At 41.6% G+C, this 21,556-nt stretch overlaps 1 protein-coding gene across 8 annotated transcripts in view; it reads left to right on the top strand.

Annotated features, from left to right (window-relative positions):
* The window catches only part of SH3KBP1 (SH3 domain containing kinase binding protein 1), a 317,351-nt gene that overhangs the window by 202,910 nt on the left and 92,885 nt on the right, over positions 1-21,556 (top strand). For all 8 annotated transcript variants that reach the window (XM_036016569.1, XM_036016572.1, XM_028522514.2 and 5 more), the window contains one exon: positions 14,843-14,918. In XM_036016569.1, coding sequence (XP_035872462.1) covers positions 14,843-14,918 — 76 coding nt within the window. The remainder of the gene's footprint in view (positions 1-14,842; positions 14,919-21,556) is intronic.

Raw genomic sequence — 21,556 nt, 5'->3', positions numbered from 1 at the left:
GATCCTAAAGAGATCAGGCATTCTAAAGAGAATTTACAGGCTTAAGAGAACCCCTTTTCCTCCTGAGACGTGCTACTAAGCTGAAGTTTGAATGAATGAATATGAATGACAACCAAGCACAGATTGAAATGAACTTTTCCCCAGCACCTGAGAAATTTTTCTGCAAAAAGATTCCTCTTAAAAATGTATTTATTGAATTTGTCCACACCCCAAACTTGAGTCCCATAAAAAAAAAGGTTTGATTTTTGAAAGACAAGAAAGTTTCTTATATACAAGATACAAGTATACAAGAAAGTATACTTTGAAAGACATCAAAGTATATTCACATTAAGTACACATGGTTGTCAAATATCTGGGAAACAAAAATAACTGAATTTTGTGTGGTTTTAAAGAATATGATATACTTATATAATTCTACGAGCAGGGGGAAAAATTAAACCTTGAAATTTGGGGTCCTGGTTCATATCATATTTGTTTTTGCTCCCATTTGACAAACTAATAATCACTTTGGTTTGTGTTTAAAAAGAGTTTTTAGTTGTGAGGAGCTGGAGAACTGCTGGAAAATTGAGAACAATTAAGCTATGGACCCTATGCTAATGGATCACGCCCCTTAAATCAATACTTCTTCAATTACCGGGAAATGAAGACTCTATAACTATTGTCTTCGATCATACTTGAAAAATGGCTACAAAGTAAACTCAATTATTTTTCAGCCCCTTTCACACAAATGAGTAGGACTTCATGGGTTGAATTAGAAGAGCAGGAACTATATTTCTTGACTTTGAAAACATTTGCTACAATGTCTCCATACTTGATTTGGAAAACCATTAATTGGAAATGACTTTATATCATCTACTGAGATTATGAGCTGATGAATAACTATAACTGAAAGGTGATGATAAGTGGCAGGGAATGCTTCTATATGGGTGGTGTCTTATGAGTTACCGTCATGACTCATTTTACATCTTGATGTTCTTAACATCCTGCTAATGACTTGGAAAAGGAAATATAATGACACAGTAATGAAAGCTGCGTGTGATTTCTAGTTAGGAGGTATTGCAAATCAAGCCAACCTTATGGAAAGGCATCAATAATATTGGAGAGGTAGGCCATCCTTTGCAGTTATGTTAGTGTTATGTTATTTTCTTAAAACGATATTTTCTGATTATAAAAGTAATAGCAGGTTTCTAGAAACACTGGAAAATAGGAAAATATGAGAGAAAGTAGAAAGCACTATCATTTAATCACTCTGTGGCAAACAAACACTGTTGGCTTTTTTTTTTTTTTTTGTATTCGCTTTCAGTCCTTTGGCCATATATTTGTAACTGGTTGAGATCATATCACACACAATTTCTTTACACCCATAATTGTGTATCTTTTCCATTTTGCATTATATAAAATTTTCCATGTCATTACAAACTTTTAGTGAACACCTCCTCAAAAAGTTGTGGAATGTTTAATTTTAAGGCTTGAGATACTTAGAGAATCTGGGAGAACTGGAATTTGGTGGTTGCATTGATTCCCGTCAACATTATGTTCAAATCTCCCATATTTTAGCTGGGAGCACAACACTTTTTTGAAAACAGAAAAATAAAAATAATGTAGGAAAGCGGTTTTGGCCCAGGGGCTGTGTAGTGGTAGGCATTCCACAGAGGTTTGTTGAATTCAGTGTAGTACCTATAGGATTTGAACAGAATTCCAGTTGTCCCGTCTTCGCTGCTGTTGAAAGAAGCCTTTAAGAGCAGCCTTTGGCAGGAAGCCTGATGCTTCCAGGTAGAGACTGTGAATTCAGCTTTTCACATCTAAGTGTCTGTCAGTAATTTCCACCCGTGGGTTTAGAAATCTGTACCACATGAGTTTATGGTCTCTTTTGGCCCCTGTTTCTTAGCTGCTTTGGGAGGAATATCCGTTTGACCTAGCGATTTAGAATTTCTTCATCCATTATTGAGGGGATGCCAAGCTCTGTAAAAGATGGCTTGGGGTGAGTTTCTATGGTCGTGTGTTTGCTCCTGAGTATCAAAATTCTCTATAAAAAGGCTTTCTGTTTTCTGACAACAGGCTGTTCTCCCCAGACACACGCCTTGTTGTTTTTCTGTCGTTAACAGTAGATAACGGTTTGGATGCGGCCAGAAGCTCTTGGCATGAGCTTGTACTTGAGGGGCTTCTGGAACCCTCTTTTGGCCACTCACTCTAGGGTGCCACCTTAAGCGAAGCCTTATTGACCTGAAAGCTCTGTGGGTTGTCTGCGGGGGCCCTTGTTGTTTCTCCTGTTTCCTTTGTTCTGTCTGCTTTTCCTCCCAGGCAATGACTATATGGTAATGGCTGTTGCTTTTGTTCCTTGCTCATTTTTTCAGAATTATCCCTTTCCTCTGAGCTTGTCTCTGCTGTGTGACTGTCTTATAAAAGTTGCTTCATGCTCTCCAGTCCCCAAGCAAAGGAACAGGGCAGTGAACCTACTGTTTTAAAAAGCTCTTGTAATTGAAACAGTCATTCTTTGTAACTAGATTCATAAAGAAGCATTATGATGATTGATTTTTTTATTCAATAAAGTTCAATAACAGTAATAATGGCCAAGCACTTTATATACATTTTTCCATTTAATCCTCCTAGAAAATCTATGAGGTACATATTATTATCTCCATTTCAGACAACGAAACTGAGGGTATAGAGAGGTTAAGTAACTTGTCCAAGATCAAATAACTGGTAAAATGTGTGTTCTTGGAGAAGATTCCTACTTAATGCTAATTCACTCTTACTGCTAGATGATATCATGAAAAGGAGGACAGGTTTATTTTTGCCATTGTTATATCCCTAGCACCTAGAAAATGTATTACACACAGTATTTTCTCCATAAATCTAAATGTTTTTGATGAGTGTTGAATTTATTATGACTGAAGTAAATCACAGATATTTAGTACAGGGCTCCCTGCTGCCATACATGGTTTCGCTTTCCACAGTGTTAGTTACCAGAGGTCAGCCACAGTCTAAACACATCATCTTCCTTCAGCTCACTTCCTCTCATCATGTACACGTTGTATCCTCTCACATCATCACGAGGAGGTGAGTACAGTGCAGTAAGGTATTTTGAGAGAAAAAGACTGCATTCACGTAACTTTCATTACAGCATGTTATCATTATTCTATTTTATATTAGTTGTTGTTAATCTCTTATTATACCTAATTGATAAATAAAATTTTATATAGGCATGTATGTATAGGAAAAGTATAGTATATTACTCTCTGTACTCGCTATGCGGAGTGTTTTGTACTCCCTGTAGTCTCAGGCATTCACTGCGTGCCTTGGAACATATTCCCCATTTGAATTGGTGGGGGGGGGACTACTGTACCGCCAATAGGCAAGGCACATCAAAGACTACAAAGGTAACCAAGACATAGTTCTTGCCCCCCAGCACTTGCATTCCAATTAGTTAAGCAGACACATTCATAAGTAAGCATACATAGAAGGCAGGGTAGTGAGTGATTCAAAGCAAGCTCAGTATAATCATGGGAGAGGCGAGAGAGAGAGTTCTAATGGTTGGCATCTAGGATATTTTCATGGAAGGTATACAGTTTGGGTTCACCCCACCTGGTAGAATATGTCTTGGTAACTGGCAACTGGAGTGCCCGGAGCTTAATTTGGCCTCTCTTTGAGGATCTCCATTCTTTGAGCACCTGGGAGTCATGTTTCTAAGTGTTTCACTCTATGTCTAGAAGATGTAACCATTGTGTATGTGACCTCCGGGTATATTTAGAAAGCTGCCGTTTTGATTAAGTATGTGATCTCATTCTTTTTTTAAAATTGTTTTGTTGTTGTTCAATTACAGTTGTCTGTGTTTACTCCCCACCACCTCCCCCACCCCAGCCATCCCCACCTTACTCCCCTGCTTTCCCCGCCTTGGTGGTGCCCATGTGTCCTTTATAGTTGTTCCTGAAAACCCTTCTCCCCTTCCCCCATTATCCCCTCCCACTTTCCCTCTGGTTACTGTCAGAGCGTTCTTAATTTCAGTGTCTCTGGTTATATTTTCCTTGCTTTTTTCTTTTGTTGATTAGGTTCAAGTTAAAGGTGAGATCATATGGTATTTGTCCCTCACTGCTTGGCTTATTTCACCTACCATAATGTTTTCCATTTCCATCCATGCTGTCACAAAGGGTAGGAGTTTCTTCTTTCTCTCTGCTGCATAGTATTCCATCGTGTAAATGTACCATAGTTTTGTGATCCACTCATTTACTGATGGGCATTTAGGTTGCTTCCAGCACTTGGCTATTGCAAATTGTGCTGCTATGAACATTGGGGTACATGGGTTCTTTTGGATTGGTGTTTCAGGGTTCTTAGGATATAATCCCACACTGGAATTGCTGGGTCAAAAGGTAGTGATGTGAACTCAATCTTTGTAATAAAAATAAAATATAAAAAAATATCATCGAGTCTTTAACTTTCAATACAGTGTTCTCTTCCCTCCTTCTATAAAATTGGGGAGGTCAGATGATTAACAGAAGGACTAAGTGTTATTGTTTGAGAGTCTTTGGAGCAGGTGATGAAAGTAAAGAATGAGTCCTACAGTGTTAAAGCCAGATCTATTTAACATTAGCCAGATTTAGAGATTGTCTTTATGGAGCCACTAGGCTACCTTTCTTAGAGGTAGAAGGAGTGTTCCCTATAAGACTGAGGTGGGCTTCTGGACAAGGTTGGGTTTGTTATGTACCTCACTTCATCAGATACCTGTCTGTACCCTTGATTTATTTTGTGGTTGAATATTAAGTACAGGCATATCAGAGCCTCAAGAGCAGGTTCTTGCCATTCTAGTTAACATTGCTATGTAGAGGCTCATAGGGAAAGAGGAATAGACCCCTAAGCCTTTTTCAAAATTGTAGTAAAATGTACATGACATAAAACTTACTGTTGTAACATTTGTAAGCGTACAGTTCTGTGACATTAAACACATTCACATTCTTGTGCAACCATCACCAGAACTCCTTTAATCTTGCAAAACCAAATCTGTATCCAACAGCCCCTCGTGCCCCCTGCCCCTAGCAACCACCATTCAACTCTCTGTCTCTATGAGTCGGACTACTCTGGGTACCTCCATGAGTGGGATCACACAGTACTTGTCCTTTTGTGACTGGCTTATTTCACTTACCATTGTATCAACAAAGTTCATCCATGTGGTACCATGTGTCAGAATTTCCTTCTTTTCTTAAAGCTGAATAATATTTTATTGTATGTCCTAGCCTTTTAAGTAGCATTTTTACTTGAAAACAAAACAATAAAACATTGCTCCAAGTATTAGCTCTTTTCTGGTTGAAACTATTTCATTTCCCTTTCTTACTCTGAAGGACAGAAAAGCTTCTCTGGAAATTTGTTTTGGGGAAAGAAATTTCCCATTTTTTGTCTCTAGGTTAAGACATTTTTCCACACATATTTGACTGGAATATTTACTTCAAATTTGTCGGATTAGAAAGATGCTTTTTCATGTGTCAAGGGCTTCTTATGTGTCTCTGCTTTTAAAAAATATTTTTGTTTTCAAATAGTAGATTGATTGGTGCTTTAACAGTAAGCTAACTGTTCTGAACTCTCACAGGCCTACTCTTTCTCCACTGAACGTCACCATGCCAGCACCAGAGCACTGAGAAACACATTCACTGTGATTCTTCACACATCAAGATTGATTCTCCACAATGCTTCCCTGAGCCCCTGCATCTGGCTCTTTTGCCTCTCTGGTCTGAGTCTGAACTTCATGTTGCTCTTTGCACATCACTGGCACTCAATACCTATGTAGAATGCAAATGTGTACACTCAAGAATGTACAGAGTTTGGGCTTTTTTTTCCCCTACCTGTATTCAAACCAATTCACAATCACCGATTTATCCCTGGAGTGACTATGAAGTATGGATCGGTTGGCAGTCTGTTTTTCAAACCTCTCTTTTCCATTCTTGGTTTCACTGCCTCGGTTGGATTCTTTTGTCAACCTCCTAATTCTTTTCTTGACTTTTGCATGTCTTTTCTTCTTTTCTCCTCCCAGTGCCACCAGATCATTGCTCTTGAAGTCACGAATTTGATCATGCTACACCTCTACTCATAGCCAGTTGTTTTAGAGGTAAAGCACAAACTGTAACATTCGCCCCAACTTACCTTACTGGCCACTTGGCCCAAGCAAATCTCCTTCCCTTCACCCCAGACTGCTATCTCCTACCCCTATTCTGTGCTGCAAAGTCCCATTCCCTACACACATTCGCTCCTTTGCTCCTTCTTTTGTTCAGCTGTGATGCCCTTTCCACCATTCTCTACCTGGCCAATTCCTATACCCATCCTTTAGAATTTAACTGAAGCCTCATCATTGCTGTGGGGCATGTTTCCCGTGTAGAATTGTGAATGGCTCCTTTTTTCTCTTCTATATACACCTTGATTGTAGTATTTTCCCCTTTGCACTGTGTTGCTCTGTTAATGAGTCTATGAGTACTACTGCATTTTGAACTCATTAAAGATCCAGGCCTCTGCCTATCTCATCTTTGTATACACAGCCTCCAGCAGAGACTATGTCTTATGATAGTTCCAGAAAAGAATGCTGAATGGAAGGACAGACAGAGGGGAAGGGAAGAAGGGAGGGGAGGGAAGGAAGGAGGGAGGGAGGAAGGAAGAGAGAGAGCCTCTGAGACCTTCTCTGTAGAGGTATACAGGAAAACTGATAAACTGGTAACACGTGGCTTTGCCCTTAAGTATCTCATACATGTAAAAAAGTCCCAGTCAGTGTGGGCTGCGTGTCAGTAAAAAACCTTACTGAAAGCTGCTGCCTTTAGCCAGCTAGACTGTAGTTGAACCTTAAAAGATGAGTTTAGATCCAAATATACTGGGGGGAAGCATGCCATCCCAGGTAAAGGGAATAGCCTGGACTATGTTATGATTGAATAAGCCAAAATATTTTAGAACTGGAAAGGGTTGTTGTATGTTCATTGAATTCATATAACCACTTGATAGGACAGTTAGGACTTGGTTCACACTTGTACAGCAAGTCTTGTGTTAAAGCACCAAACGAACAAAACTCGAAACGGCCCCATGACGTTTACTCCTACCACTCCATCCTTCTCTGTCTTACCCAGAGTCTCCTTAAATTCTCCAAATGCACATAAAAAGAAGGCATTGTTAGTCAAAAGATAAAACTAATGCTCTGGTGGAAGGAAGGTTTAAGATTTCCTTTCATCTGTCATAACAGCAGAAAATAGTCTTTAAAGCATAATGGTAAATTGTATTTTGCCAAAGTGGTATACAAAATGGAAGTTTACTTTGGCTTGTTCATCCTGTGAATAAGATGATCCTACAACAAAATAGCAGGCAGGCTTCTTTCTCAGGGACAGTGGGGGTAAAATATACACAGTATTTTCATATAATGTCAGACATTTGAAGAGCTCTGCCCTCTATGACTGTAACCTTGTCTGAATGTACCTTCTCCACCTCACTGAACACTGAAGCAGGTTTGGATTTGTATTTCAGAGTGGAAGCCCTTATAAACTTTAAGAAAGTTATTTTGCTTTGACAAAGAGAAAATTCTACCCTTCCTTTGAATGTGTTGTATGGTTCTTTCCATTTTTTAGGGCCTGGTTTCAAGAGGTATTCAAAATGCTAACAAATGAATCAAATGATCAGACCCTGACACAAGGTCAAGTACATGATAAAAAAAAGTAGAATTCGGCTCAAATTCTCAGATACATTTCTCTAGTGGTACACACAAATGCACACATGTGTCTGTGAGTGTTGGCGTAATGTACAAATATAAAACAGACTTCATATACACTTGTTTAGTAGCGTGACAGATACTGAAGTTTTTATCGGACAGATTGAAATAATAAACCCGAAAGACCTAATGGAAGCATCTAGGATGGGATTAGGTGTTTTGTATTTAGAGAAAGCTCGCTATTATTAGTCTTTAGAGCAGGAGAAAAGCCACTGATAGGTATGAAAAGTTGCAGCAATTGTAAATTTGAAGTTAATTCCTACATTTCTTCAGGGCTTTGGGAATTTACATGAACAACCATAAAGAAGCAGTCCATCCTTCTCTGTGGTTTCAGTTACCCACTGCCAGCCGTGGTCTAAAAATATCTGTCACTCAATTCACTTTGTCTCATCATGTAGGCATTGTATCCTCTCACGTCACCACAGGAAGAAGGGTGAGTACAGTACAATAAGGTATTTTGAGAGAGACCACATTCACATAACTTTTCTTATAGTATATTGACATAATTGTTTTATTTTATTATTAGTTATTGTTAATTCCTAGTGTCCCTAATTTATAGATTAAACTTTATCATAGCTATGTATGTATAGGAGAAAACATAGTATATGTAGGGTTCAGTACTATGTGTGGTTTCAGGGGGTCTTAGAATGTATCCCCTGCAGATAAGGAAAGACCACTGTGTATGTTCTGAGTGCTTTGAAGTAGGTACAGTAAGGGGTGATGGTAGAGACTGATTAAAAGTTGAATCTTATGGGAGAGCAAATAAAGCAGCTTGAATCAGAGAATAAGATCTTTGTCTACAAAACTATTGAAATAGTCCCTGTGATAGTAACAAGGCTCTAGGCTGAGGTCAAAGAGGAAGGGACGAATCTGAAAGCAGGGCCTTGGTGGTAGGTTCAACATGGGAAGTTGCAGTAAGAGGGTAATCGAGGATGAGTTCCAAGTCATGAGCCTAGCAGACAGAGAGGATGAGCCAGGGGGATTTAGGAAATGGAGGTAGTGATGCTCACCCAACGAGTCCAGGGACTCCTCATTCTCATGTTGTGTTCATGGGTATCACAAGTAGGAATTGTGGTCAGATAAGTTTGGAGAACACTGAGATAATGTTAAGGATAAAGTTAAACAGTAACTTTAGAACTTTTCAGAGCCTTTAATATGCTATTATGCAAGGATTAGACCAAGTATTCTATGTTTTCCAAATTTACCAGCTTGTAGGAATAAGTGATTTTGTGGTTTGTTGGTTGGTGGAATATCTTGGGAACACAGTTTGGAAAATGATGTTAGAACAAGAGAATGGCATGTGTGTGTGTTTGTGTGTGTGTGTGTGTGTGTGTACACACCTAGACGATAAGGAACCCTCCAAATGAGGGTCTATGATCATAACAGGTAGGGACTTGAGAGAATGTGAGAGAGCAGGCTAGGATAAGTATTTGGAAGTCAAAGGCAAAGAGATGGTGACCAGAAGCATGGCTGAGATAGGATCCTTCTTTATCGTGACTGGTAATTAATAGGAAGTCTGGGGTGTGCACATGGAAACAAAGGAGTAAATCAGGAGCAACAGATGTCTACAAAGACATTTCAGATGATGTGTTGCCACCAGAGGCCAAGCTGGAAAGAGCTGATCCATGCCAGTAGCAAACAGTGGGACTCCAAGAGGGCCTCCTGGTCTGGTATGCCAAGGAAGACATCTCTCGTTTACCTGTTATGTTGTGTAGTATGTTAATGCTAGGGCAAAGGATGAGTGGATTGGATCCCCGAACTCCCTGCCGCATTCGCCAAACACTCACTGACCCTTGACTTTGTGGAGATAAGCAAATAATTGCCACCTAGGTCCTGCCCTCAAGGAGGGCACTATTTCTGAAGAAAAGGGGGGACAGCAGTTAAACTTTATAAGTGTAATACAGTTAACACATGCTTCTAAAGTGGCTGTGAATCTGATGAGGTCTTTGACTATGAGCAAAAAGGCTTAATGTAACTGGAATTACCACTAACTTTCCAAGACAATCAGGGAAATAAATATTACATGAATAACTGAAAGTCTTAAGCAAAACTTCATAATCACAAGGTGACTTAAATTTTTTTTTTCTTATACTCAGGTTATGCTTTACGGCATAACCTGTTGGAGATGCCAGACTTGACATAGTGGTATATAAGGTATCTCAAAGGTAACCTCTGTCCCTAGACTGAGAACTATAAATATATTTTTTCTTTTACTGGAACATGGATTTTATTTTTAGAATTTTGAGTGGTATTTTATTCTGACACATCTTGTATTGTTATCAGATAGTTTAAGCTGGGCCAGCCAAAGGCAAGTGACTTGATAGCTGCTGTGTAAATTTCCCAGGGAGCAGAACAGCCTTCCATTAGAGCGCACAGGCGCTCCATTGTGAGGGTGCTCCTTTGTGCTTGTTCTCGCTGGCTCGTACATGAGCTGGCTTGTGAAGCTTCTGATCTGCTCCTATGGCTCCCTTCTGAGCACCAAGAAAACTTCTCATAATTCCATCCGTCAAAGGTGTTCATGAAAGGAGCATGTAAACATAAATATTAGAAGTTTACAGTGAGTTTTAATAGCAGTTTGTGTATCTTTCTGAAATACGGTTAGGAAATGAAAGCTGAACAGTTGAGGATGTGGTCATATGTAAACACTGTTTTGCCCCTTTTCCCATCACTGTCTCCTGTAGCCTGTATCCCCCTGTATCCTGTATATGACCAGGATTTGGGACAACCATGTGAAATGGTTGGGCAGCCCTCAACACACCATTCTAGAGAAGCGGATGAATTGCTGTGTTAGTGTTTGCGGTGATGTTCAGCATCCTCTTGCCTTTTTGTCTGCTTCCCTGCTTCACATGGAACAGGCACTCAATAAATCTGAACTGAATGGAAAGGGAAGGAGTTCGGTCAGGTCCTAGTCTGGTAAAAGGAACGCCTTCAAAAAGCCATCCTTCATCTTGTATTTTCCCAGCGGTTTGAAAAGTCATCTCTTGTATGTGGCTTTGTGTGAGCACTTGAGTAATGTCTACGTATAGTTTCTCAGATCACATTCTTCTGGAATAGCCATCTGAAAGCCTGGACTGCCAGCAGGGGGACCCACCAGTGCAGGGAGCTCTCTCCCTCCTCCCTACACATCAAACCCAGTAGTCTTTGGGATTCGAGAGTTGTGTGTAGTATTCTTGGAGTGGAGACTTTCAGAGATAGGACTTAAACTTCCTCCTCCTTAGCATTGTCCTATAATTTAAAAACTTTTTACATTCAAAGGAGTTTGCATCTGAATTAGAATACAGTCAGAGGAGTGGTTGTGTACTGGATATGAGCAGGCTCCTGGTCTCAAGCTCCAGCAGGCACAAAGAGAAACAGACATGTTAGGGAACTGGATTTCACTGGACACGAATCTATTGGTCGTATTTGCTACGAGCATTAGCTTCTTCATTTTGGCACAAGAAAGAAAAAAAATTACTCCACTAACTGAAATCACATGGCTAACTGAAACCACATGGGGGTTATCTATTCTGGTGCTGTATTCTCAAATCTTGTAGATCTGGGAGTGTATATGATGCTACTACTATACACAAATCCCCCCCCCCCAAATGTTATGGAGTACTTTTGTCAAATGAGCTAACATGAGAGTGACTAATGATATTAAATATTCAAAGGAATTAATTTTTTTAATTATTTTTTTTAAATCAGATTTTAAATGGCGATTAGGATACGTCCAGAGAGACACAAGTTGACAGCAGCCTGCTGATCACTGTGTGCTGAAGTGGATTGATAGCAATGGCCTATTTGTAGAGCTTTCAGCTGCCTACAGCCATGTCTGTGTACTTCCACTCCCAAACCAAACAATGGCTTCTGAGTTGCGGGACAGGCAGACCAGAGTAACGGGGATGTGGGTACTAGGAGGTCTTCAGCCACAGCACAGAAGAGAAGAGGAAACATTGGGCTGAGCTATGGAGCGCAGCCTGAGTCTGTTCCTTCAGTCGGCATACGGCACAATGGAGCTGCTGGCAGATCTCTTAGGAGGTGAAAGAGCTGTGTCCTGAGCAGTGTCAACACAGCCCTTAATGACAGGACCAGTGCTTGTCCTGGATGACCCATCTTCCTTAGAGCACCCAGGAAGGCAAGAACTTGGAACTCTCCTGAGGAGGTCACATGTAAATCTTGCACGGCCACTACAAGCTTCACATTCTCCTTCACCGACTGCAAGATGGATGAGGGATGTGTGGATGTGATTCTCCATTTTTTTCTGTTCACTTTGGCCTGCATCTTAGCTGACCTTCCATGATGCGTGACCTCTGTGTGTACTAGAACTAGGCATGGCGTTCATCATGCAAGCCCTTTAAAAGTTGGGGTCCGGTCCTTTTCATTTCAATTGACCAAAGACATTTTCAGAGGTTGTGGCAGCTAAAAGGCTGGTGGGAAAGCAGCACTTCACCGCCCCCATCCTTGTTCTTGTATTTAGCAGAAGAGCAGAGGAGAGAGGTTTTTGAATGGGGTGTTTGGAAATGTGTGGGGCGTTGGGGTGGGCACAATGACATAAGAGCACTACAGACTGTTAGTGGACAGGAGCAGTAGTTGCTCAATGTCCTTTAGTGTGTGACAGTCTTCTACAATGAAGGCCAACAAAGGAAAACACTCTGAAGGGGCAGAGTGTGGCTTTCCCTGAAGGTGAGCACAGTCACAGGGATCTGCCTGCTTGGTCTTTGAGGTAGTCTCAGCCAGACAGGCCAGGTGTGTGCTCTTACATTTTAGATTCAAAATCATCTTTCTGTCTGTCCATCCACCCATCCGTTCATCCTTTCAATACCTTGGTGAAGGGTCTTATGGCTACCTATGCTTCCTACTTCTTTTTTTTTCTTATCTCAGTGATATTGTCATATTGCCTATTTTGCTAAACTCCATTTTTTCCTGAACTGACTCATTTAGTAGAAATGACAAGTTCTTATGCCAGTTACAAATAAAGAAGGTAGAAAGAGAGAGAGAAAGAAGTATCAAAAAGATGTTTTAGAACTTATCTAGGTCTGAGAATAGACACCAGAGTTGTTAATCCAAGACAAGGTGTATCGTGAGCACTACTGGAATCCCTCCTACGTCTCAAACTTGCGTGTGCATCTGAAACCCTGGAGGGTGTGTTCAGATAGAGACTGCAGGGTACCATCCCCAGAGTTTCTGATTGAGAAAGCCTGGGGTGGGGCCTGGGAATTTGCATTACTAACAAGTTCCCAGGAGATGCTGGTGTTGCTGGTTTGGGAACCACACTTTTCTGGGTCTGGGTGCTAGAGAAGAGACAAATACCTGAACAGTTTACATCTCTCGGATGCCTGGAAGACCAGGCTGAGAGGGGCAGGGTCTGCCTTACTCTAGTCAGCCATGGCCCGTGAGGAAGGATGGAATTAAGGTCCAGCACCCTTGGAAGACGATGAATGCAGTATCAGCTTCCGCATCACTCCTGTTGCTGGGATCCACACAGAGGCCAGTGTGCTGTATCTTCTGAAATAGTGAGAAAAAGGAGCAGAACACGTTTTGTTTTCTCCTGTCTTTCTGTACAGAAGTAAGTGAATTTAACTGGTGGCCTTTCTTGATTTGATGTCTGCCAGCTTGGGCACACTGTTAAACCAGGACATTAGAGATGACTGGCAGCACTTCATTTTGTTACAAATTAGGGGAAGTTACAGGAATGCACAACCTGCGAAGGCTTCTCTAAAGGAGGGCATTTGGTTTAAAGCCCAAACCTTTGGCTGTCTCTCTTTTGCTTTTTCTGGAAAGTTAGGTTTGGATATAGTGTTCGCTATTGTGTTTTCCTGATTTCCTCTCTCCCCTGTCAGTAATAACTGAGGTATTAATTGTTTTTCTTTTTTTTCTCGCTAATGTCTTAACAATTGTGATGCTTTATCTTGGTCCCCAAAGGGGAAAAAACAGATTGATGAGGATGCTGTTTGAAGTGTGAATGGAATGTGAATGACACTGTGAGAGCATCTGTTTTTACTATCAATTCCTGAGTTTTCAAGATAATTCTAAGAACAGTCTTTCATCAAATTTGACCTTATGGCTGAATAATATCAAGTTCTTTTCTCCCTTGATATTTCCTTGAAATCACACAATGTTATTAGTTTGAGTACTCAATATCAGTTGAGGGGCGGCATAATATTTTGAGTTTCATTTTTTTTATCTAATATAGAAAGCCCTGCAGCACTAAATAAAAATGTCACCAAGTAAAATGTAAAGGCTTTCTGTCACAAATGTTTTTAAAAATTCATGAGGGGCTGAGGATTTCATTTACCTTATCCTCTTTCTGTGATTTATTCACATTTAATGTTAGTTTCAGCATTTGAAGCATGAAGACATTTTTCAAATTAAAAACTGTGGTGACTCAGTTTTATTTGAGGAAACATTCCACTGTGCCAGTTTTTGAATTATGCAGTTCATTGCTCTCCATGTGTCCAGTGGGCAGATATGTTTGGTTTTCCCAGTGGCCAGAATTCTCATCGGGGAAACCCTTCATTGTTGGGGGGGTTGTTTCACCCAGTGCCTTGGTTTTGACAGCTGGTGCCCTGGTGTCCATAGCCATTTTGGGGGGTGTAGAAGGGGACGTGCAGTAAGGCACAGTTGCCCTGGACACTCTGGCTTCTGCATGTCCTTCCACCTACCCATCTGTCCGTTTGTCCTTCTGGCCCTCCTTCCCTTGATCCCATTTTTCTTTCTCTCTTTGTTCATTCCCTCTTTCTACCATTCTTCTTCTTCTGCTCCGTAGATACTTGTGAGCACTTCCTCTGGGTGAGGGGCTGTTCCTCCATAGATTTAGTCAGCTTCTCATAAAATGAGGGGAAATGTAGTTATTTTGCTCTGCTAGAAACAATCAACCTTTGAAGAACATCAAGGAAGAATGGGAACAAACAGTACCAAATATCTACAAGGATAAGCCCTTTGTATCTGTTTTTCCTGCTTGTTTGTCCCTGAGGTTCAGAACAATTGAACAGCAGGCAATATATAGAACAGCGCAAACCTTAAATGGGTGTTTTTCAGAACCAGTTGTGAGCATGTTGTCCTTATGATCTTGACTTTATTCCTTTGCTTAATGGAGAGAATCATCTTGATAAATAGAATCATCTTTTTCTTTCTCAGACTATTGGAAAGAAGTTACCTCCAGCTATAGCAACTGCAGACTCGTCAAAAACAGAAATGGACAGCAGGACAAAGAGTGAGTTCATTTATTTATCCATTTTACGTTTGAAAGCAGCTAAGGGTTTTTAAATAATGGAAATGCTTTTGATACAATCCTCATATAATCTCAACGGTTCTTTTCAATACATAAGAAGGAAAATGCACACAGATGTGTTTCATTGGGTTCCACCGGTAAGATGGGCACAGTTAGAGTCAGGACCCTGGGCGGGAGATGTCTCCTTTATGAAATCTGGTTCTGTCCTGCTTTGTGGTTCTCACCCATGTGTAGAGCCAGGGCTCATCCATTTCTATCAGAGCACTTTGCAGACAGATTCCAGAGAACAGCAACTTAAGCAATGTAAGGGTTCACAACAGACCTTCGGAGTCAGAGAGGCCTAATTTTTTAGTGTACCCACTCAGCCAACCCTCCCAAACCTTGTCTTCCTGACAGTACCCGCAGCACATGTCTGCTTGACGCTGTCTATATACAAATACCTTTCTTTTTAAAAAAAAATTTATTTATTTATTTTTAGAGAGAGGGCAAGAGAAGGAGAGAAACATCAATGTGTGGTTGCCTCTCACATGCCCCCTACTGGGGACCTGGCCTGCAACCCAGGCATGTGCCCTGACTGGGAATTGAACCAGTGACCCTTTGGTTTGCAGGCCCGTGCTCAATTTACTGAGCTATTATCAGCTAGTGCCAAATGCCTTTCTTCTACTGAGTCAGATAGACTCTTCCTATAATTTTTCCCCTTGGGTTCTAATTCTGGGTCTATATTGATATTGGCCCATTTTCCTCATAATAGTCCTTTTCCATATTTGAGGACAGTTGTCTGTTCAAAACCTTCCCAAAAGGTCAGTATTCCCAATCCTAGAGTTGCCAGATAAAATACAGGATGCGCGGTTACATTTGAATTTTAGATAAACAATGAATAGCTTCGGAGTTATAAGTATATTCCATGCAATATTTGTTGTTTATCTAAAATTCAAATATACCTGGGCATCCTGTGTCTGTAGTTTTTAAATCAGGCAACTGTCCATTTCCTTTAGTCATTCCTCCTCTAACAGGGGCATTCGGAATGTGCTCTACTGTGTCTTTTCCCAGAAACAAGTACTTAAATTCCTTCTGGAGATTTCTTTTTTTTCCTTTTCTTTTTTTCTTTTCAGCTTTACATTTTCTTAGGAGGATAATGTGGACAGACTACTAATCTAGTTTGGAAAGCCAAAGATTGAGAGACGATATACATATATAACTATGATTAATGTAAGAGCAATAAAAAAGATTTGTTCTTTGAATTGCAGAACAATATACCAGGAACTCCTTTTGTAGTGCAAAACAGGTAGTTTTGAGAGCAAATAAGGGATACTGCCTTAGGCACAAGAAAATGAATTTCTGGGACTTGCTAAACCAAAAATGGTGGTTTAGGTAAATAAATGCATGGATGATATAGATGCAGATGCTAGATGCCCTGCCTTAATGTTGAAGGTTCATATGAACCTACATGCCTTCCATCTATTAATGGCACAATTGGACTCTGGATAATAGTATAATGTCACCCAGAGGTTCTCAAGTGTTAAGTGTTAAATGGCACAATCACTTGGAGATCTCCCTGCCATGTCGCTGGGGCCTTGCCTTCAGAATTTGTGAGTCAGAAGATCTGGGGCGGGGCCTGAAAATTTGCTTTTCTAACAAGTTCCCAGGTGCTACTGCTTCCTGGTGTAGGGCCCACACTTCAAGAACCACTGTTTTGAACTTACAAGTAGTTCCTGAGGAGAAACTGGCCCTGCATTATTCATGCAGGTTATAGGCTTATCATGGGAAACCTCCCTTCAGGTGCTAAAATATTTGAGATTCTTTAAGAGTCCTGAAACAGTTTTTTCAAGAATTCACAGTTACACCATTCCAGAAACATTGCTGTTGTTGGATTGTAGTCCATCTTTCCTTCCATTCAACTGCTCATTTTGTCACTATGACTATTAACAAGTTTATAGGTGATCAAGGTTATAGGAAAGTTGTTTGGATGGCTGGAGTGGGCAGGAGGCAGGAGAAGGAAAAGGGGAAAATGCAGCAAACCTCAAAGGTAATTGGAGTGTGGTCCCTGGGACAGGCTGTCTTAGGACATGTCGCGACCAGTGGCCTTTACCAACCTGACTTGTGTTTTCACAAATAATAATCCAAGGCGCAGAGAATTTTTTTTTAATAATGGAAATGAGTTTTAATAGATGTGAAAGAGGACTTCCATGTAGATTGTTCCACTCTGTCCAGAGTAAATAGGACTTTGGGTGACTTACAGATCATTTTGGCGGGAGGCTGAACAGGAGGGGACCTGAATGTTACCTGTAAAATGCGGCACAAAACGAGGCAGTCTGCAGGGCATGCATGCTTAAGTGATTAAACCTCAGGTCTCAAAAACTGGCCCCAGGATAACAGCACGTCTTTGATGCTTTCTTCTCACCCTCTGTAATGTCTGTAGGCAGGAGACCAAAGCTTTTTGGAAGGATTAGGTGCGGTGGGGGTTAGCTGTGTTTTGGAGCAGTGCTGGCCAATAGAAATAGTATGTGAGCCACATCTGTGATTTGACATTTTTCAGTAGCCACATTTTAAAAGAGAAAAAAGAAACAGATAATCTTACTTTAAACATAATTTATTTAACTCAATATCCCAAATGTTATCACTTCAACATGCAACATATAAAGTTATTCCATGAAATATTTTCATCCTGTCTTCATACGAGTCTTCATAATTCAGTGTGTATTTTACATGTATGGCACACTTCCACTCGGAGTACCTACATTTCAAGTGTTCAATAGTCACATGTGTCTGGTGGCCACCAGTCGGATGATGTAGGTTGAGAGTTATTCTGGAATCTAAGATGGTCTTCCTGGGCCTGGATAGTAAGACAGTTTCAAATGCTCTGTTCCTTTAAGCCTGTGGGAGGATGGTGGCTGGCTCTAGCCCATGCCTTCTTCAGTCCTACAAATATCTCCTATGTCCACCCACCTGACTCTCTGGAAGCATCATGGTGGGGGCATGGGTTGTTAATGAAGAGTGGTTTTACAGAGGCTGGGTGGTGTGTTTTGGCCAAGAGTCAGAAAGCACGGATTCTAGGACCAACTCTGTTCTTAGCTGTGTAACCTTGGACACATAATGTTATTTCAGTGCCTCTATTGTTTGTGAAGTCAGATGGTTGTTCTAGAGCGAACCACTGAGGTTTCTCCCAGCACCTTCAGCCTCTGATTTAATCCCAAACATTTTGCAATTCAAAGTGAAAGGTTTCTGCATTCAAAGACTTGAGCAGCCGGGTAGAAGAGACAAAAGGAAGATGTGAACGATTTGGTAGGAACGTAAGATGGTGTCATTGGGTATAGCTGTGATTGTTCATGTAAGAGGATAGGTCAGGAAGGAGAATTATCACAGTCAGCGAAGCCTTGAGGGATGTTTGCTGGCCGACATTTTTCTTGGTCCCCGAGCAAGAATTTCTGCTGCTTAATCTCACCTCTCATACTCACTCTGGCCTTCATTTAAAGAGCAAATCCTGGGGTAATTATTCTTCTCTGATTTCCATGAGGCATACTAGTCCACTAAAAAGCCCTTCTCCTTTTGGAACATTTTGTTGCTTCCAATATTGATGTAACACTTATGTTCAGGTGAAGGGCACAGAGTGCTGACCAATGACTAGAGGTGACCTGAGCTTAGGAGCAGTGCGTCCTTCTTCCTTCCGGGTGGAAGACAAACCTATGTCGAAAATTGCCCAGCGCTACAGAGGAGAGACGCTCCCTCCTCCACAGCTCTCACCATAGCATGCTAAAATACAAACTCCCATCAGGATTAAGAGTTAGTGATTCAAAAAATGTTCATGTCAATTGGTATTTTCTGAGCGAAAGTGAAACTCAGCTGATCGGGATTTATTTGAACAGCCAACATCATCTCCCCCGCCCCTGTAAAGCCTTTATGATATTGAAATTCATCTGAAACACATGCTGGGGAACAGATTGCCATAATTTTCATAACAAGAGGGAAACTGTCTAAATATTCATAAGTGGAGTGCCCTGAGGTTCTTCCAGCTCACCGCATCTGGAGTTTCTCTCTACCTTACTACAAGTGATGCAGATCTGTGGCCTCTGTGGGCTAAAGCAAAATAGCTCAGAGAAAGGACTATTTAGAATGTTTCTGAACAAACAGTTCAGTCTTAGAGATTCAGAAGGCCAGTGAGCAGGTGGGTTGGGAAAAAGATAATCCTTCACACGATTTGTACAAAGGTAGATCAGGCTTCTGAGTAAATGACTGTGGGGAGAGGCTAAGCCTGCCTGCCTAGCCTCCCCTCGCTTCATTGCTGGACACCATTCCACCTTTCTAATCACTTTGCTCATTGACTTGCTTCATTGTGTTGTCCCCTATGATAGTGGCACATGGTGCCTCGTGGCTATCACTGTTCCCTCAAGATGGGAACTGTGGCTTCTACTTGATAGCCTCACCTTATAGCCTAGAAAAGTGTCATGGACTCCGTGAACATATAGCGAATGGAGAATTATAAATGATTTCCCATTTACCAGGCTCTATGTTAGACAGAGTCTTGTAAAAGTGGCACAATAACCATGGGTCTCTTCCCATTTACCAGGCTCTATGTTAGACAGAGTCTTGTAAAAGCGGCACAGTAACCATGGGTCTCCTTCCCAAGTTCACAGTCACCAGGAGGAAAAGGACACATTTATTTCCATAAGGCCCTCAGGCTTATTTGGGGTTTCTGCAGGGTTAGTAGTGGTTACCAGTGGGCTTGGCCGATCCTTTGTTCTTCTAGCCCCTGCTCTAGCCCAGTCAGCCGGGGAGAGCGTCAGGTTTATTGGCTCAGTGCATGCACCAAGAAGACTGTACAGGAGGACCCATGGAGCGTTGAACCACATAGAAAAAAAAAGTTATAGATTTGGAGGAGGGGGACTGCAGTGAAATGTAAATGAAGCAGTGTTTTGATAGAATCAAAGCAAGGTAGGGCCATGTGGCAAGGGGTTGATATCAGGCCTGGACTTCAAGGGGGACCCAGGTCCTGTTTCTTGAGGAACCACCAAGTTAACATAGATACGCACTGCTGTGTCCAGAGCCCCTTACGTGCGGCTGTGCACTTGTGTGGAGAATCAAGGCTGCTTTTCTGTGTCAAAGGGACTCAGTTTTCCTTCAGCCAAGAGTGAAACATTTCTTTCTTAGTGATACTATATCAAAAAGCAAAGTTTCAGATAGTCTGTGTTTGTAGAGGACAAACTTTCTTGGGGAATAAGAAAGCAGTAGGACACTTGGGGAAGGGCTTGCTAGGACCCTTTCCAGCTGCAGCGTGTGCTTGGGAGAAATGCTGTTTCCTGTTTGCTTTGCAGCTGGCTGGGTCTGCATTTGTTTCCCCAGCCTGATGAATGGCTGGGCAGATTTTAACTCTTTCATCCTGAGCTAATTTTTGCTTTCTCACCACATGTTTGAATAGCAAGAAAAAAGGGTCATCTCCCTTATGTTGGCCTTTCCCAGCCTTACCTGGGAATTGTTATTCTCTTTTTCTGGGACAGGTGTTTTTGCTTACTTACCTTCCCCAAATTCCACTCATTCTTGGGCCTGGGAATGTGGACACATCTGATTGGAAATGTGTTTCCTGCTGAGCGCTTTAGTGCCTCCCATACCTGATATGTACTAAAGCCCCCAGGTTGCGTGTCTCGGGGTCTCTTCTCTCTCTGGGAGGCACGTCTCACCAAGTGCCCCCAACACAGACCTTGCTGTCCCGTTTGAGAGTAGGGAGGGGCTCTTCCCTGAGAAGGTACCAAGCCTTCCCGTGCTGCTGAAGACCTGGGTTTCAAGTACGGTCCTCTTGGAGAAGAAAAGCTAGCTCCTTTGTGTTAGCCATGGATTTCCTTTCTTCCAAAAACTCAGACCTTCTCTTCATCTGAGCAGGTGAAGGGGCCAATGAGAGGAGCCGTGATCTGCTCCCTACTGAGAACAGAAAGGCTTGGCTTGTCAGATTTCTTTTCTCTAAAAAAAGTGTTCTTTTTAAAGTGCAAGAATAAAAGATTCATGATTCATAGTGGTGAAATAATTTGAAAGTCGCATTCGCAGCAGGATCCAAGAGCAGATGTGGTACTGTGATTTGGGTCCCAGTCAGCTTTTTCATGAAGGAAGGTGTTGGACTGGAGTTGACAACGTAGTGACGTACGCATTGTGTTTCGCGTCCCTGTCTGGATTTAAGTGTAGACCAGGGTTTCTCCAACTTGGCACTATTAACATTTGGACCAAATCACTCTCTGTTGCTGGGCTGTCCTGTGTCCATCATAGGATGATTAGCAGCATCCCTGGGCTTCACCCAATTGATGCTAATAACACTTAACATCTCCTCTTCCCCAGTGACAGGCACAAATGTCTCCAAGCATTGCCAGTGTCCCCTGGGGAGCAAACTCACCCCAGTTTCGAACTGCTGGTGTAAACCGTAGTAAGCCCCCAAGGGAACTGCTGCATCTCTGCTGCCAGGTGCACAGTGGGCGCTCAGATGATATTTACTGAATGAACGACACACCTAGTATTCATACCACCCCTCTCCACTAGCCTCAGGTCCCCTGACTCTGGCAGAGGACTGGACTTCCCATCTACATCTGTTACACAGCACAGTCTGGCACCACCACCACCACACTGGTCTGTGCTCCACATCC

The sequence above is a fragment of the Phyllostomus discolor genome, chromosome X, assembly GCF_004126475.2.
Source record: "Phyllostomus discolor isolate MPI-MPIP mPhyDis1 chromosome X, mPhyDis1.pri.v3, whole genome shotgun sequence".
Taxonomy (NCBI): Eukaryota; Metazoa; Chordata; class Mammalia; order Chiroptera; family Phyllostomidae; genus Phyllostomus; species Phyllostomus discolor.
The sequence above is the reverse complement of the archived record's forward strand: the minus strand, read 5'-3'. Positions and strand labels throughout refer to the sequence as shown.